The following is a 17,880-nucleotide window of genomic DNA, read 5'->3' as shown; positions in this document are numbered from 1 at the left end:
GGGGTAAAATCTTCCGGGGCTTAAGTGGTTAAGACCTACTTGGGTACAGCATCGCACGACCGCGCAATTGTCCATTAAAGTCAGGAAGGGGGTAAAATCTTCCGGGGCTTAAGTGGTTAAACCATGTAGTTTGTACCCCCTGGTGGCAACTAAGCCCAGAACCCTAGAGCTGCAAAGTTACACTGCACTTAGGGGCTGCCCTCAAATAACATGGCATCTTCTAATCTATGAGAACATGGCACTGCAACATTTTGCTCATCAAATTTCCATTTTCTTTAATGTGCCCAGTGAGTTTGTATCTTTCACAGAAAAAGCCAAATGGTTGATTTTTTCCTTCTCTTGTCTAATTATAATGTTTTTTTTTTTTTCATCTTCCTTTACAGTTTGCGGGAAACTGGGGAATTTCACCGTCTCGCGGATATCTGAAATGCGTTGGCCATGGCAGGCAGCCCTGTACCGTCGCTCTAACGGGGTGAAAGGTGCCAACCTGAGGAAGGGCACTTGGGTCCTGGTGTGCAGCGGGGCTCTGCTAAACGAGCGCACGGTGGTGATCGCCGCTCACTGCGTAACAGACCTGGGCAAGAGCACCATTATCAAGGTGTCAGATCTGAAAGTGGTGCTGGGAAAATTCTACAGAGACGACGAGCGTGAAGAGAAGAGCCAGCAGCATCTGCATGTCAGTAACCATGGCAACTGGGAGCGGGGATGTATATGGGATGGGGAACGTCATTCCCAGAGGATGCAGGCTGTGTTCACAGATCTCTGTATGGAACAATAGAGGTGGTGGACTCTGTTAATGGTTTGATGCTCTGTGTTTAAATAGTGACTCTTCCCAAAAGACTCCCTCCCTATCGCAGCAAAATTAAAGCATTACTCATACAAGGATGCCTTGTCAATCCTACCCCTAACCCTGAAACATATGATTTGGTGACGAGTAGGGCCAGGTTTAGACCTTGGGGGACCCGGGGGACTTTAGGTTCATACACAAAGTTGGTTTACATTCTCAATGACAGTCACACATTTTGTAAAATGCATGATCCAACGTCATTCATAGGTCATGCATGCATACACACACATGCAGTCATAGCGCTCTAAGTGTGGTTCACCTGAGCTGTCAAAATTCAATAAAAAAAAAAAAAAAAATATATATATATATATATATATATATATATATATATATATATATATATATATATATATATATATATAAAACAGTCCAAGGTAAAAGCTTTACAGACGATGGCCAGCAAAATATTACTTTTCAAGATACATTTAATAAAAGGAAGTCCTTTCTAATTGTTACAATATATATTTTATATCATTTTTTTTATATTGTTTTATAATATTTTTGTCTGGCCCTTAGGGGAATTTTCTCATTTACTGACACCAACAAAGGAGGACAATTCCTACCATTGACACCACTGATGGGGCACAGTTCCTCCCAATGACACCAACAATGAGGCCCAAAGACACCAATGATGGTGAACAATTCCTCCCAATGAAACTAATGATGGGGCCCAATGACACCAATGATGGTGTACAATTCTTCCCAATGAAACCAATGATGGGGTACAATTCCTCCCACGGACACTAGTGATGGGGCACAATTCCTCTCACCGATACCAATGACGGGGCACAGTTCCTCCCAATAAAACCAAAAATGGGGCCCAATGACTCAGTAATGGGGTCAAAGTCCTACTAATGATGGGGCAGAATTCCTCCCAATGACACAAATAATGGGGCAGAATTCCTCCCAATGACAAAAACGATGGGGCACAGTTCCTTCCAATGACACCAATGATGGGGCACAGTTTCTTCCAATGATGGGTTCCAATGACACCAATGACTGGGCACAATCCCAATCAATGACACCAGTGATGGGGCACTATTCCTACCAATGACACCAATGATGGGGCACTATTCCTACAAATGACATAGATGGGGCACAATTTCTCCCAATGACACCAACAATGAGGCCCAATGACACCAATGAAAGGGCACAATTCCTACCAATGACACCAATAACGGGGCACAATTCCTACAAATGACATAGATGGGGCACAATTCCTCCCAATGACACCAACAATGAGGCCCAATGACACCAATGATGGTGAACAATTCTTCCCAATGAAACCAATGATGGTGAACAATTCTTCCCAATGAAACCAATGATGGTGAACAATTCTTCCCAATGAAACCAATGATGGTGAACAATTCTTCCCAATGAAACCAATGATGGGGTACAATTCCTCCCACGGACACTAGTGATGGGGCACAATTCCTCTCACCGATACCAATGACGGGGCACAGTTCCTCCCAATAACACCAAAAATGGGGCCCAATGACTCAGTAATGGGGTCAAAGTCCTACTAATGATGGGGCAGAATTCCTCCCAATGACACAAATAATGGGACAGAATTCCTCCCAATGACAAAAACGATGGGGCACAGTTCCTCCCAATGACACCAATGATGGGGCACAGTTTCTTCCAATGATGGGTTCCAATGACACCAATGACTGGGCACAATCCCAATCAATGACACCAGTGATGGGGCACTATTCCTACCAATGACACCAATGATGGGGCACTATTCCTACAAATGACATAGATGGGGCACAATTTCTCCCAATGACACCAACAATGAGGCCCAATGACACCAATGAAAGGGGACAATTCCTACCAATGACACCAATAACGGGGCACAATTCCTACAAATGACATAGATGGGGCACAATTCCTCCCAATGACACCAACAATGAGGCCCAATGAAATCAAGGATAGGGCACAATTCCTAGCAATGACACCAATCATGGGGCACAATGACACCAAAGATGGGGCACAATTCCTACCAATAGCACCAACAATAGGGCACAAATCCTCTCACTGACACCAAAGATGGGGCATTGTCTACTCCAACTGATGCTGGGACATTTTGTTCTCCTGATGGCCACTGTTGAGCCTCCCTTGTTTAGAAAGTTTAGAGACTCCTGCTCTCACCACAGTTAATTGATTTAGTGATCTCTTTCTGTCCTTTTTTTCAGATCTCAGCCATCATTGTACACCCAAACTATGACCCCATTCTGCTGGATTCTGACATAGCGGTCATCAAACTCCTGGACAAGGCCCGTGTCAGTGACCACGTGCAACCGGTTTGCCTCGCCTCATCGCCAGATCACGACTCCTCCACCCTGGACACCAGGATCGTCACAAGCGGCTGGAGGATTCTCTCCGACCCCAAGGCCCGGGGTTACAAGAACGAGACTCTTCGCGCTGGTCTTGTCTTGCCAGTGGACTCGCTACTGTGTGAGCAGCAGTATGAGGAGAATGGCATATCCGTCAGCGTGACAGAAAGCATGTTCTGTGCCAAGCAGGTGCCAGGAGCTTCTTCTCACATCTGTCCTTCTGAGACTGGCGGTATTGCTGCTGTATTACTGCCAGGAACTACATCATCCTCTGAGAGCAGATGGCACCTTATGGGACTGGTGAGCTGGGGTTATGATAAAACCTGCCACCAAGACTTGTACACAGGCTACACCAAAATTGGCACCTTCAAAGAATGGCTTGAAAAAAATATGAAGTAGACTCTGAGATGAAAGGGACTTGGTGATGGATCAATATCCAATGACTAGGAACTAGGGATTCTGTCCCATATTTATGTATTTATATCCACAATACAATAATCTACATCTCATCTCATTTTAGATAACCTGGTCTTCAGGACTTTACGAAATTTACAGGAAAATTCCTGGTTTTACCTACAAACACACATTTTATTAGGAACACACATTCCGTTCCAAGAGTTTTGGTGCAGTGTTAGCATCATCTTGCTTGTGTGCCAGAGAAAGCGGGTACCTGAAGGATCACTTAGGCCAGGGGTGGGGAACCTTTTTTCTCCCGAGGGCCATTTGGGTATTTTTAAAATCATTCGGGGGCCGCACAAAATTATCAACTTAAAAATGTGCCTGTTATATATCAAACATTTAATTAACTCACCCCTAATGTGATGGCTGCAACTGCTTCTCTTTGGTGAGGTGTGTAATGTTAGCTGGTATTGATGATGTTGCTACTGGCAACTGGTTTTCCAGGTTTGCCCCCCTTAATGCAGAGTGATTAGTGCCCCAATCAATGCAGAGTGATTAGTACCCCCATCAATGCAGAGTGATTAGTGCTCCCATCAATGCAGAGTGATTAGTGCCCCCATCAATGCAGAGTGATTATTGCCCCCATCAATGCAGAGTGATTATTGCCCCCCATCAATGCAGAGTGATTAGTGCCCCAATCAATGAAGAGTGATTAGTGCCCCCCTTAATGCAGAGTTATTAGTGCCCTCCATCAATGCAGAGTGATTAGTACCCCCATCAATGCAGAGTGATTAGTGCTCCCATCAATGCAGAGTGATTAGTGCCCCCATCAATGCAGAGTGATTATTGCCCCCATCAATGCAGAGTGATTATTGCCCCCCATCAATGCAGAGTGATTAGTGCCCCAATCAATGCAGAGTGATCAGTGCTCCAATCAATGCAGAGTAATTAGTGCCCCCATAAATGCAGAGTGATTAGTGCCCCCATCAATGCAGAGTGATTAGTGCCCCAATCAATGCAGAGTGATCAGTGCCCCAATCAATGCAGAGTAATTAGTGCCCCATCAATGCAGAGTGATTAGTGCCCCCCATCAATGCAGAGTGATTAGTGCCCCAATCAATGCAGAGTGATTAGTGCCCCCCTTAATGCAGAGTTATTAGTGCCCTCCATCAATGCAGAGTGATTATTACCCCCATCAATGCAGAGTGATTAGTTCCCACATCAATGCAGAGTGATTATTGCCCCCATCAATGCAGAGTGATTATTGCCCCCATCAATGCAGAGTGATTAGTGCTCCAATCAATGCAGAGTGATTAGTGCCTCCCTTAATGCAGAGTGATCAGTGCCCCAATCAATGCAGAGTGATCAGTGCCCCAATCAATGCAGAGTAATTAGTGCCCCCATCAATGCAGAGTGATTAGTGCCCCCCATAAATGCAGAGCGCATGGGGATTCGAGTGCCTCCTGATTACACACAGAGCAGCGTTCTCCTACTTACCCGGCGCGGGCGCCCTCATACGAAGTCATGCCTCCTGGACTGACTCCTATGATAGACGTCACCACTGTGCTGTCTATCATAGGTAGGAGGTGTTACTTTGTATGACAGCGGCCGTGCCAGGTAAGCAGAGGAACCCGCTCTGTGTGTAATCAGGAGGCGCTCCCCCTCCCCTTCCCCTTCCCCTCTGGAGGCAGCCCAATGGCAGGGTCGGATCAGATGACTTCGGGGGCCGCATATGGCCTGCGGGCCGTAGGTTCCCCACCCCTGACGTAGACAATGGCCAGTGTTCCTGACATACTGGGAAGATTCTAAAGCAATCAACTAGCTTTCAAGGGGCCACTTACATCTCTCTACTCCTTGGTGACCCTCATGTCAATGATAAAACAATTAAAAATATTCTTTCGTTTTTACTTTGCTCGTATGTGAATTTCTACTAGGATGGAAGTAAAAACCAAAAACTGCCACAGAGATGCATTGTACATACAGTATATTACCAAAAGTATTGGGACGCCTGCCTTTTTACGCACATGAATTTTAATTGCATCCCAGTCGTAGTCTGTAGGGTTCAATAGTGAGTTGGCCTACCCTTTGCAGCTATAACAGCTTCAAATCTTCTGGAAAGGCTTTCCACAAGGTATAGGAGTGTGTCTATGGCAATGTTTGACCATTCTTCCAGAAGTGCATTTGTGAGGTTAGGTACTGATCTGGATGAGAAGGCCTGGCTCGCAGTCACCGCTCTAATTCATTCCAAAGTTGTCCATAAAGACATGGACGAGCAAGTTTGAGGTGAAGGAACTTGACTTGCCTGTACAGAGTCCTGACCTCAACACGATAGAACACCTTTGGGATGAATTAGAGCGGCCACATTGGTGCCTAACCTCACAAATGCTCTTCTGGAAGAATGGTCAAACATTCCCATAGACACACTCCTAAACCTTGTGGACAGCCTTCCCAGAAGAGTTGAAGCTGTTATAGCTGCAAAGGGTGGGCCAACTCAATATTGAACCCTCAGGACTATGACTTGGATGCCATTAAAGTTCATGTGTAAAGCCAGGCGTCCCAATACTTTGGGTACTATAGTGTAGTTCTGGGTATTAGACAATTGAAACTGAAGTACCACACCACTGCTAAGAGGTCCAGATACAACTTTATTCCATTAAAAATCGGGGGGAAAAAGCCTAAAAAAGTAGCCAACGTGTTTTGGTGGTCCAAGCACCCCCTTCATCAGGGTTTGACTGACAACAATGTGAACAAACCAGAAGCACAGCCCTTATCAGCAGCCTGTTTGGCAGCTGATATTACCTTTGCTTGTAGTTTAATACAATTGTAGGTCTAGTTCACTTCTGGTTTGTTCACATTGTTGTCAGTCATGACTTGATGAAGAGGGTGGACCCCCTGAAACCTGTTGGCTACTTTTTTGGATTGTACCCCTGACTTTTAATGGAATAAAGCTGTCTGGACCTCTTATCAGTGGTGTGGCACTTCCATTTCAATCAGCATCATATGTGTGCATTAACTAGGGGGGTCTACATGCAAACTTAGTATGCTTAGCAAGACCCACTCCTCCAGACTGACAATCGTCAATCAGGACATTTTGCATTTGCATAACTCCTCCCAAGAGCCAACCCACAGCTTGCGTCAGGACTGGGGGTTCTTGAGAGGAGTACTGAGGCAGGGTGCTGTGATGTTTCTTGCCAGCTTCTCTCACCAGCCATGATCTGTCTGCAGAGAGACCCAGTGACGACATCACTGCCTTCAAGAACAAGTATGTATTGAACAAGTAGTGTACATAAACCTTGACAATCTCAAACAAATATAACATGTTAATGTCATTTTAAAAGTAATTTAAAGTATTTCAACCTTTAGTAAAATAATAGCTGGTGATGCATCCATGAAGGTCCCTTTTGGGGGCGCTTCCCGCCACAGGTTGACAACATTCTTTCCTTGTGGTCCAGTTGTGCTCCTGCTTTGTCACCCTCTTCCATGGGTTTTCAAGGGAAACTAGTTGCAGGTTAACACACATTATACAGGTATGGTCCACCGTTGTCGCCATCAGGAAACCTATGCTGATAAATGCCATGCAGCTATTGGTGGAGAGCATGGAGACAGTAGATGGCTGCTGGAGAACAGCAGCACTGGGATGCAATAGAGAATGAAAAACAGGTGAAAACAAGTTTTAATTTAACAATATGACAATTGCTTTAAGTGGTTGTTACCACAACAATGGAATTCACTGCCAACCACTCTATTATATCTAGGCATATCACACTATATAAGTGCTTTATTAAAACAAAGCTTGTAAATACCTTTTTACAACTATCTTCAAGCTGGTCACATGACTCCCAGCCAGTCTACTACTTTGACCCCCGGGCTACAGCGAGAGGGGCCGAGATCTCCCTCTGATGTCAGTCAGGGAGGTCATGTGGCTGCTCCACCCCTCTCGCTGTAGCTCTGGATTGGAGTATTAGACCGGCCGGGAGCCACGTGATTGGCCTGAAGATAGCTGTAAAAAGGTATTTACAATCTTCAATAAAATTAAGAAGCGGCACTAAATCCTAACAGTGCAATCATGAATAATCATATGGTAAATAATGTGGCATGAAAACAACTAAACATGCAGTGAATAAATTATGAGCAAAATATATCATTGAAAAAAATCGATCATATGAAAGTGATATGATGAAATAGGTGCAAAATCCAGTGTTAGGTGAACATAAAACAGTCCTTTAGAAAGAAAAAGTCCTTTTCAATATTAAACAAGAGTGTCCATAAAGTGCAAAATGTGTATAAGCAATGTTGATTGATGAAAATCACCACCAAACATCAACACGTAGCATACGCTTCTTACCAGATAGTATAGATCAGGGGTCTCCAAACTATGGCCCTGCAGTTGTTCAGGATTTACAATGCCTGGTCATGTCTGTGAATGCCAGAGTTTTACAATGCCTCATGGGGCGTGTAGTTCCGCAACAGCTGGAGGGCCGTAGTTTGGAGATCCCTGGCATAGACCATAAGGCTACGTTCACATGTTAGCGTAGTGGAACGCGGGCAGAATCACCGCGATTCTGCCCACGATCTGGAAATCATTGCAAATCGCGGGACGCCTGTGCGTTGCCGTTAATTTGCAATGGCACCGAAAACGCTGTGCGATGTTGCCACGATTTCCGCCTGCCGAATCGCGGTAACATCGCGCAAACAAAATTGCGGGTCGCATGACGCCCTAAAGAAGCTCTTGTACCTTTTTTGGGCGTCATGCGACCCGCGATTTTATTTGCGCGAGGCGGAAATCGCGGCAACATTGCACAGCGTTTTGGGTGCCATTGCAAATCAACGACAACGCACAGGTGTCCCGCGATTTGCAATGATTTCCAGGTCGGGGGCAAAATCGCGGTGATTCTGCCCGCTGTCCGCTACGCTAACATGTGAACGTAGCCTAAATGATAATGGTCATAAAAGCACAAAATAACCCGATATCCGAGATAGGCGGTGGCTGATCAGCAGCAGCTCCAAATGGATCGGGAATAAAAGAAATAAACAAGCATATTGTGAAGCCTGCTAACATTTAAATCCTATTACAAAGTTTTTAAAATATATAAGAAAAACCTTTGATGAGTTGTAAACAGACACATTTTTATATTTCACATATTTACAAGCTTTGTTTTAATAAAACACTTACATACCTCCCAACTTCTTGAGATGGGAATGAGGGACACCTATTGGCAAAGGTATTTGGGCATAGGACACACCCCCTGTCACGCCCCTTCAAAGGAGAATTATACAAAAAAAAAATGACTGGTTAAACCCACAAGTGCTTTTTTTTTACCACTACTATTCCTTTATATTGGCTTTTGAAATTTACAAATGCAGAAATGTAGAAATTGGATGAAAGGTTTAGCACTGGAAAACACTTTTTTAAAGATAAATAGTGCATTTCATATACAACTATATAGATCAGACCAAAATGAGGGACAAATGAGGAGGAGAGAGGGACAGAGGGACTTTGTACCAAATCAGGGACAGTCCCTTGAAATCAGGGACATTTGGGAGCTATGCACTTATACAGTGTGGTATGCCTAGATATAATAGAGGGGCTGTCAGTGACAATTTGTAATATTTTATTTTCTACTAATAACAGCAGAAAGGGGGGGGGGGGACAGGGACAGAGACATGAAGCTGACAGGCAGAGAAGGAGGGGGTGAGGGGAACAGAGGAGAGCTGCGGATGATGGAGGAACACAGGCGGACCACGGTGATCAGGGCTTAGAAGCTATGATTATCCTGGTCAGGACACAGAGGGGGGCAGAGGAAGTGGCAGGATCAGCCAGGTTTTTTACAGCTTAGAGAGGGGCAGATTAGACAGGACAAGCAAGGGAACAGGATTTCTCTTTTTTTTTGTTTTAGGGTAACAAACATTTTAAGATATATACAGTATGTTGCTTTAGCAAACCAAATGCCATTCAGTTAGGGTTTATTTCTACTTTAACAACTTGTGAAGTTTCCTAGTGCTGGTGGTTTAACTGCATTGGAATCCACGGGCACTTCAAAGAAAGTGGCAAATCAAAAAAATTGTAAAACAAAAATAAAAATGTATCAATACCATGCCATTTTATCCTTCCTGGCAATCAGAATTAGAAGCCATATTATTTGCAGCCCTTGAGAAACTGATATATGCATCAAGCTGCTTATAAGGCCCCTAGAGTCTAACTGGTTACCCATCAGTGATATTGAGTATTCTCACAAAGGCTGCCATCGACAACTTCTCCAAATGATAGTGGCTTGACAATCATACTGACCCTCTGGCTTTAGTACTTTGTGCCACCAACCCAGCCTTTTTAAACCAGGGTTTCATGGAATCCTAGTGTGGTTCCTCCTCCAACAGCAATGAACAATTTCTGCCTGATAATTAATCTGATAAAAAATAATTGACCCCAATGATCTTTTTAGTTATCTGCAATGGGGGCATTCTTCCCACTGACCACCAATGTAAGGACCATTCTTCTCACTGATCATCCAATGTAAGGGTCATTCTTCTTTTCTCACTGACCACAGATGTAAGGAGCATTCTTCCCACTGATCACCAACATAAGAAACATTCTTCTTACTGACCATCAGCATAAGGAGCATTCTTCCCACTGACTACAAATGTAAGGAGCATTCTTCCCACTGACTACAAATGTAAGGGACATTCTTCCCACTGACCCCCAATGTAAGAAGCATTCTTCCCACTAACCACCAATGTAAGGAGCATTCTTCCCACTGACTACCAATGTAAGGGACATTCTTCCCACTGACTACAGATGTAAGGAGCATTCTTCCCACTGACCACCAATATAAGGAGCATTCTTCCCACTGACCACCAATGTAAGGAGCATTCTTCCCACTGACCACCAATGTAAGGAGCATTCTTCCCAATGACTACCACACTAATAAAACTGTAGCTATAGTAATTATTGGCAGGGGTTCACTTAAAGTTATTTTAAGGTCCATGCTAAAAAGGTTGAGAGACTAACAAAGACTTTTGACTTTTCTTCAACTTTTATGATCTGCATATTTTTTCTGGGTTAGGTCCTCTCAAAGCATTGAAGGCAGAGGGTCAGCACAAAAGTCAGCCAACTAGCATTTTCAAAAAGAGATCACCACCATCCAGGTTAAAGTTTACTTTAAAATGCCAAGAGAAAAATAAAAAGATAGGAAGAAATGAATGTTTCTGGCACTGGTGAAAGAGTCTTTCTTGAAGTTGTTTTAGACGCTGATTGGAGTTGCAGCTTTTTGTCTTGTAGTGACTCAGGGGTCAGCAATGATACCTGGCTTCAGGAGATGGACACTTCCTGAAGTGCCAGTTTTTGCGCAGGCTTAAGCTGAAGATTTCCAATCAGTGGTGTGAGCTTCGGAAAGAGGTACCTATTAATAATCTTCTTTCCAGGTATAGCTCACTTTCAAGTGACAACTTGCATTCCCTTGACCAGGGGTGTTGCTAGACCCTGCCACCCAGGACACATGTCCAAGGTCCCCTACGCAGCACCCTGGGCAGTTTGAGGAGATGATACATTCTATGCATTTGTAGCACAGACCCCAAATTAGTCTGGCAATTTTTGTCCCAGGTTCTATTTCCTGTGAGGTACATGGCAGAAAGGCATGCAGCAGCTTCACAGCCTTACAACTGAAGAAGCTGGCAATGCATGTCTTTTTGTAGTTTAATGCTGGTTAAACTTGGTAAGAGTGCAGGGTAGGCCTTAGGATACTCCAAATTTAGTCGGCAGTACAACAGAGGAGTGTGTGTTTACTATTAACCGCACATTGTATACCCCTGTATGTTGTGGTCTTTAAGGTGCCCATCTAATAGTTTTTTTAAACTATCAATGCTCCCTGCTGATACCACTGCTTGCGGAAGAGAATTCCACATCCTTACTGCTCTTACAGTGAAGAACCCCCTGCGTATTTTAAGGTTAAACCGCCTTTCCTCTAGTTTTAGTGAGTGGCCACGTGTCTTATTGTATTCCATTTCTCTGAATAGGTTTTTCCATATGCTAGGGTTGCCAGTACAGTATTTGTACATTGATATCATATCCCCCCTCAATCGTCTCTTCTCCAGAGAGAATAAGTTCAGTGCTTGTAGTCTTTCCTCATAGCTGATGCCCTCCATTCCTCTAATTATCTTTGTTGCCCTTCTCTGGACTTTCTCCAGTTCCAGCACATCCTTCCTGAGGACCGGTGCCCAGAACTGGACAGCATACTCCAGATGTGGCCGGACCAGAGTCTTGTAGAGAGGGAGAATAATCTCTTTATTTCTGGAGTGAATCCCCTTTTTTATACATCCCAGTATTTAACCCCCTTTGTGGCTAGGTGAAAATACAACTCAGGAAGCTCCAATGCATAAGCAATCATAAGCCAGCCACTCTGGAACAGTCTCTGCAAGGGTTCACAAGAATGGTCATTAGACTCTCTCTCTCTCAGGTCTTTATTTACTGTGCCCTGCGTACGTTCCTCCAGTACCAGCCAGATTCTGTACTGTGAGTCTTTAGGTCAGATCCTTGGTGGACTTCCTCTAAACTGCTCGCAGTAACTTTGTAAATGACCTCCTGGCCTCAGCTAAGTTACCCAGAGGGCCATAGCCCTCCAGGCTGGGTCTTCTCCGCCAGGACAAGGCCCCTGCTGTTTCAGGCCCCAGCATGTTTATACACACCTCAGCCCCCTACTAGTCATTCCTCCTCACAGGGATTGGCTGAGGCTGTATGAATATGCAAGTCCAGGGTCTGCCTCGTCCAATCCACCAAATTCTAAAACTAAAGCAGGGGGGAGCAGTTAAGCCTGCAAATAGCAAAACCCAGAGCAGCCAAAAGTAATCAAACTGCTCCACTGGCTACAGGGGAGTAGTGATGTCGCGAACATAAAATTCGCCGTTCGCGAACGGCGAACGCGAACATCGGCGAATGTTCGCGAACCGGCGAACATTGTGAACCGCCATAGACTTTAATAGGCAGACGAATTTTAAAACCCACAGGGACTCTTTCTGGCCACAATAGTAATGGAAAAGTTGTTTCAAGGGGACAAACACCTGGACTGTGGCATGCCGGAGGGGGATCCATGGCAAAACTCCCATGGAAAATTACGTAGTTGACGCAGAGCCGGGTTTTATTCCATAAAGGGCATAAATCACCTAACATTCCTAAATTGTTTGGAATAACGTGCTTTAAAACATCCAGTGTGTGTATACGATCAGGTATGATGTTGTATCGATCAGGTAGTGTAAGGGTTACGCCCGCTTCACAGTGACAGACCAAACTCCCCGTTTAACGCACCGCAAACAACCGCAAACAGACCAGAACCGACCAAAATGGGACAGGAACTGGGCTTTAAGGGTTAGGGTTAGGTTTAGTGTTAGGGGCTAGGGTTAGGGTTACGGTGAGATACTTAGGGTTAGAGTTAGTAACCCTACCCCTACGCCTCTAACCCTAACCGTCTAACCCTAAGCACTAAAAATAACCCTAACCCTAGCCCTAACCCTAACCCTAGCCCTAACCCTAATTCTATTTTTTTTCTGGTTCTGGACATTCTACAGAGCTGAAACTTCACAGGTACACTTTTTAGACCCCCAGACACTGAATCACACAAAAAAAGTTCTTAAAAATTGTAATTTTTTGTTAGAGAGCCAATTATTGGAAAAATTAAAAAAAAAAATTCTTTGGATTTAGCATCTGGGGGGTCTAAAAAGTGTACCTGTGAAGTTTCAGCTCTGTAGCATGTTCAGAACAAGAAAAAAATACGAATTAGGGTTAGGGCTAGGGTTAGGCTTAGGGCTAGGGTTAGGGTTAGGGTTAGGGCTAGGGTTAGGTTTAGGGTTAGGGTTATTTTTATGGCTAGGCTTAGAGGGTTAGGGTTAAGGTTAGAGGGTTAGGGTTATGGTTAGAGGGTTAGGGTTAGGTTTAGTGTTAGGGGCTAGGGTTAGGGTTACGGTGAGATACTTAGGGTTAGAGTTAGTAGCCCTACCCCTACCCCTCTAACTCTAACCCTCTAACCCTAAGCACTAAAAATAACCCTAACCTTAGCCCTGACCCTAACCCTAGCCCTAACCCTAACCCTAACCCTAGCCCTAACCTTAATTCTATTTTTTTTCTGGTTCTGGACATGCTACAGAGCTGAAACTTCACAGGTACACTTTTTAGACCCCCAGACACTGAATCACACAAAAAAAGTTCTTAAAAATTGTAATTTTTTGTTAGAGAGCCAATTATTGGAAAAATTAAAAAAAAAATTTCTTTGGATTTAGCATCTGGGGGGTCTAAAAAGTGTACCTGTGAAGTTTCAGCTCTGTAGCATGTTCAGAACAAGAAAAAAGTACGAATTAGGGTTAGGGCTAGGGTTAGGCTTAGGGCTAGGGTTAGGGTTAGGGTTAGGGTTAGAGCTAGGGTTAGGTTTAGGGTTAGGGTTATTTTTATGGCTAGGCTTAGAGGGTTAGGGTTAAGGTTAGAGGGTTAGGGTTATGGTTAGAGGGTTAGGGTTAGGTTTAGTGTTAGGGGCTAGGGTTAGGGTTACGGTGAGATACTTAGGGTTAGAGTTAGTAGCCCTACCCCTACCCCTCTAACTCTAACCCTCTAACCCTAAGCACTAAAAATAACCCTAACCTTAGCCCTGACCCTAACCCTAGCCCTAACCCTAACCCTAACCCTAGCCCTAACCTTAATTCTATTTTTTTTCTGGTTCTGGACATGCTACAGAGCTGAAACTTCACAGGTACACTTTTTAGACCCCCCCCCCCCCCCCCAGACACTAAATCACACAAAAAAAGTTATTAAAAATTGTCCTTTTTGATAGAGAGCCAATGATTGGAAAAATTAAAAAAAAAATAAAAATAGAAAATTCTTTGGATTTAGCATCTGGGGGGTCTAAAAAGTGTACCTGTGAAGTTTCAGCTCTGTAGCATGTCCGGAACCAGAAAAAATTACGAATTAGGGTTAGGGCTAGGGTTAGGCTTAAGGCTAGGGCTAGGATTAGGGTTAGGGCTAGGGTTAGGGCTAGGGTTAGGGTTAGGGTTATTTTTATGGCTAGGCTTAGAGGGTTAGGGTTAAGGTTAGAGGGTTAGGGTTATGGTTAGAGGGTTAGGGTTAGGTTTAGTGTTAGGGGCTAGGGTTAGGGTTACGGTGAGATACTTAGGGTTAGAGTTAGTAGCCCTACCCCTACCCCTCTAACTCTAACCCTCTAACCCTAAGCACTAAAAATAACCCTAACCTTAGCCCTGACCCTAACCCTAGCCCTAACCCTAACCCTAGCCCTTACCCTAATTCTATTTTTTTTTCTGGTTCTGGACATGCTACAGAGCTGAAACTTCACAGGTACACTTTTTAGACCCCCAGACAATAAATCCAAAGAATTTTTTTTTTTTTAAGTTTTTCTTTTTTTTTTAAGTTTTCCAATAATTGGCTCTCTATCAAAAATGACAATTTTTAAGAACTTTTTTGTGTGATTTAGTGTCTAGGGGGTCTAAAAAGCGTACCTGTGAAGTTTCAGCTCTGTAGCATGTCCAGAACCAGAAAAAAAGATCATTTTTCAGTAGAGCAGGGATGGTGGGAACCCCTTTTACACCTATATGATCTTTTTTTCTGGTTCTGGACATGCTACAGGGATGAAACTTCACAGGTACGCTTTTTAGACCCCCCAGACAATAAATACAAAGAAATTTTTTTTTTAGTTTTTTTTTTTTTTTTAATTTTTCCAATAATTGGCTATCAAAAATGACAATTTTTAAGAACTTTTTTGTGTGATTTAGTGTCTAGGGGGTCTAAAAGGTGTACCTGTGAAGAGTGTACCTGTGAAGTTTCAGCTCTGTAGCATGTCCAGAACCAGAAAAAAAGATAATTTTTCAGTAGAGCAGGGATGGTGGGAACCCCTTTTAGACCTATATGATCTTTTTTTTCTGGTTCTGGACATGCTACAGAGCTGAAACTTCACAGGTACGCTTTTTAGACCCCCCCAGACACTAATCCAAAAAAGTCATGCCTGCCACCGTATATATCAGTGGTGGGTGGGCAGTGGCACTGCAGTGGGCACAGTACACTCTGTGGACCTGACAGTCACTGGCACCCAGGCAACTGCAATTATAAAAATATATATATATATATTTTTACTTTGCAAGCTGCTGTGCCACCGTATATATATCAGTGGTGGGTGGGCACGCAGTGGCACTACAGTGGGCACAGTACACTCTGTGGACCTGACAGTCACTGGCAGCCCAGGCAACTGCAATAATAAAAAATATATATTTTTTTTTCAATTTGTAACAAGATGCTGTGCCACCGTATATATATCAGTGGTGGGCAGTGCACTGCAGTGGGTACAGTACACTCTGTGGACCTGACACAGCACTCACTGCAATTATGACAGAGGAAAAAAAAAATATTTTTTAAAATGCAAGGTACTGTGCCTGTGCCACCCGAAATGAGTGTGGTGTGCACACAGTACAGTCTGTGGTGGGTCTGTGGCCTCTCACACACAGCGGGCAGGCAACTGCAGTGTACAATAGATATATATATATATAAAAAGAAAAAACTCAATTACCAGCCCTTAAAAGGGCTTTTGGGGACACTAGATATATATATATATACATAAATAAAAAAAATCCTCAATTACCAGCCCTTAAAAGGGCTTTTGGGGACACTATATATATATATATATATAAAAAGAAAAAACTCAATTACCAGCCCTTAAAAGGGCTTTTGGGGACACTATATATATATATATATATAAAAAGAAAAAACTCAATTACCAGCCCTTAAAAGGGCTTTTGGGGACAATATATATATATATATATATATATATATATATATATATATATATATAAAAAATTACACAAATGCCAGCCCTTAGAAGGGCTTTTTGGGGTGCTGTCAGGATGCTGTCCTTACAGCAGTAGTGGACCAAGAACACTGACTAGCAAGACCAGGAACACTGACTAACAACTGTCCCTAGCTATTAACAGCAGCAGCAGCTCTCCCTGCTCTCACTAACACACACTGCTTCATAATGATCTAAGATGGATGCTGCCCTTGCTTATTTATAGGAGGTGGGAGGGTGTGGGAGGGAGGTACGCTGATTGGCTGGAAATGTGCCTGCTGACTGTGAAGTTCAGGGTCAAAGTTTGCCTCAATGACGTATTATAGGGGGCGGACCGAACATTGCATATGTTCGCCCGCAGCGGCGAACGCGAACATGCTAAGTTCGCCGGGAACTGTCCGCCGGTGAACAGTTCGGTACACCTCTACAGGGGAGCCACAAAATGAATTTGCCTTAATAACACTAACAACCTAACTAGGTAGGGGATACACATTATACAGTTTTGAAACATTGTATAAAGTTTCTACTTTTTAAACCATCCATTGAATATTTTGCCTTCATATGCCATCACAGTTTTTAGACCAATTCATTTTTTGTTCAGTTAAAAACATTGGATTAGTCTTAGATTTGATCCAAAGTGGCCTTCATGGTATTTTACAAAACACTTAACATTTTATTCTGTGTGCCTAGAGGTGCTCATAGTCTATTAGGACCATAGACTGCATTTGACTTCAATGCATTTCATCAAAATAGTGACAATTCTCCAAAATCTCCTGATTTCACTAACATTTTGGGAAATATAAACAACTCAGTTTCACTCATTCCTAATTTTGAATGTTAATTTTTATTATTTGTAGGTATACAAATATAGGACAAGGAGACATTTCTGAAAAACTTTTTTTAGCTTCTGGTTTGGGAAAATTCAGAATAATGGCAATTTTAAAAACAAAATCTTTTTACTTTATCATCCTGCTTATGGGAGACTCTCCAACACTCCAGAATTCTGACTTCTTCTGGCTCTTCGCTTCATCCATATGTTCTTTGGATTATAAAACTGGGTCAATAATATTCATCTGCCCCCCAGGAAGACAGCTGCCAGCATCCTTCTGGCTACAGCAAATCTTTTCCTGGCAGCGGAGAGTGCGCTTGGAATACTTACAACCCTACCTCACAGAGGATCTGAAACAGAGCTCATGTGACACGGGGTTGACATGTGTCCGTTTTGTACAGCAGGATTTCTACACTGCTGGAATCCATGACTGGGTGCTTGGAAGCCCCCGTGCAAGTAATTTCTGAAGTTACCGTGATGAGTTTAGACCTCCTACACCCAGGGCCGCTGATAGGGCAGTACAACCAGCCCTGTTGTACCGGGCCCGGCCATCAGCTACACAGTGGGGGCCCGGCCCCGGCCACATTAAAGTTCGTTACTGCATATTTAAAAAAAATAGCTTTCTAAACTCTCCCACTTCTACTT

General features: G+C 43.5%; 1 protein-coding gene across 1 annotated transcript in view; it reads left to right on the top strand.

Moving 5' to 3' along the window:
• PAMR1 (peptidase domain containing associated with muscle regeneration 1) overlaps positions 1-3,667 on the top strand; it is a 140,674-nt gene extending 137,007 nt beyond the window's left edge. The window contains exons 10-11 of the mRNA XM_082270151.1: positions 384-676; positions 3,043-3,667. Coding sequence (XP_082126277.1) covers positions 384-676; positions 3,043-3,582 — 833 coding nt within the window. The 3' untranslated portion in view covers positions 3,583-3,667. The remainder of the gene's footprint in view (positions 1-383; positions 677-3,042) is intronic.
• The last annotated feature ends 14,213 nt before the right edge of the window (positions 3,668-17,880 follow it).

This window comes from Pelophylax lessonae (assembly GCF_965119305.1).
Source record: "Pelophylax lessonae genome assembly, chromosome: 10".
Lineage (NCBI taxonomy): Eukaryota > Metazoa > Chordata > Amphibia > Anura > Ranidae > Pelophylax > Pelophylax lessonae.
The sequence above is the reverse complement of the archived record's forward strand: the minus strand, read 5'-3'. Positions and strand labels throughout refer to the sequence as shown.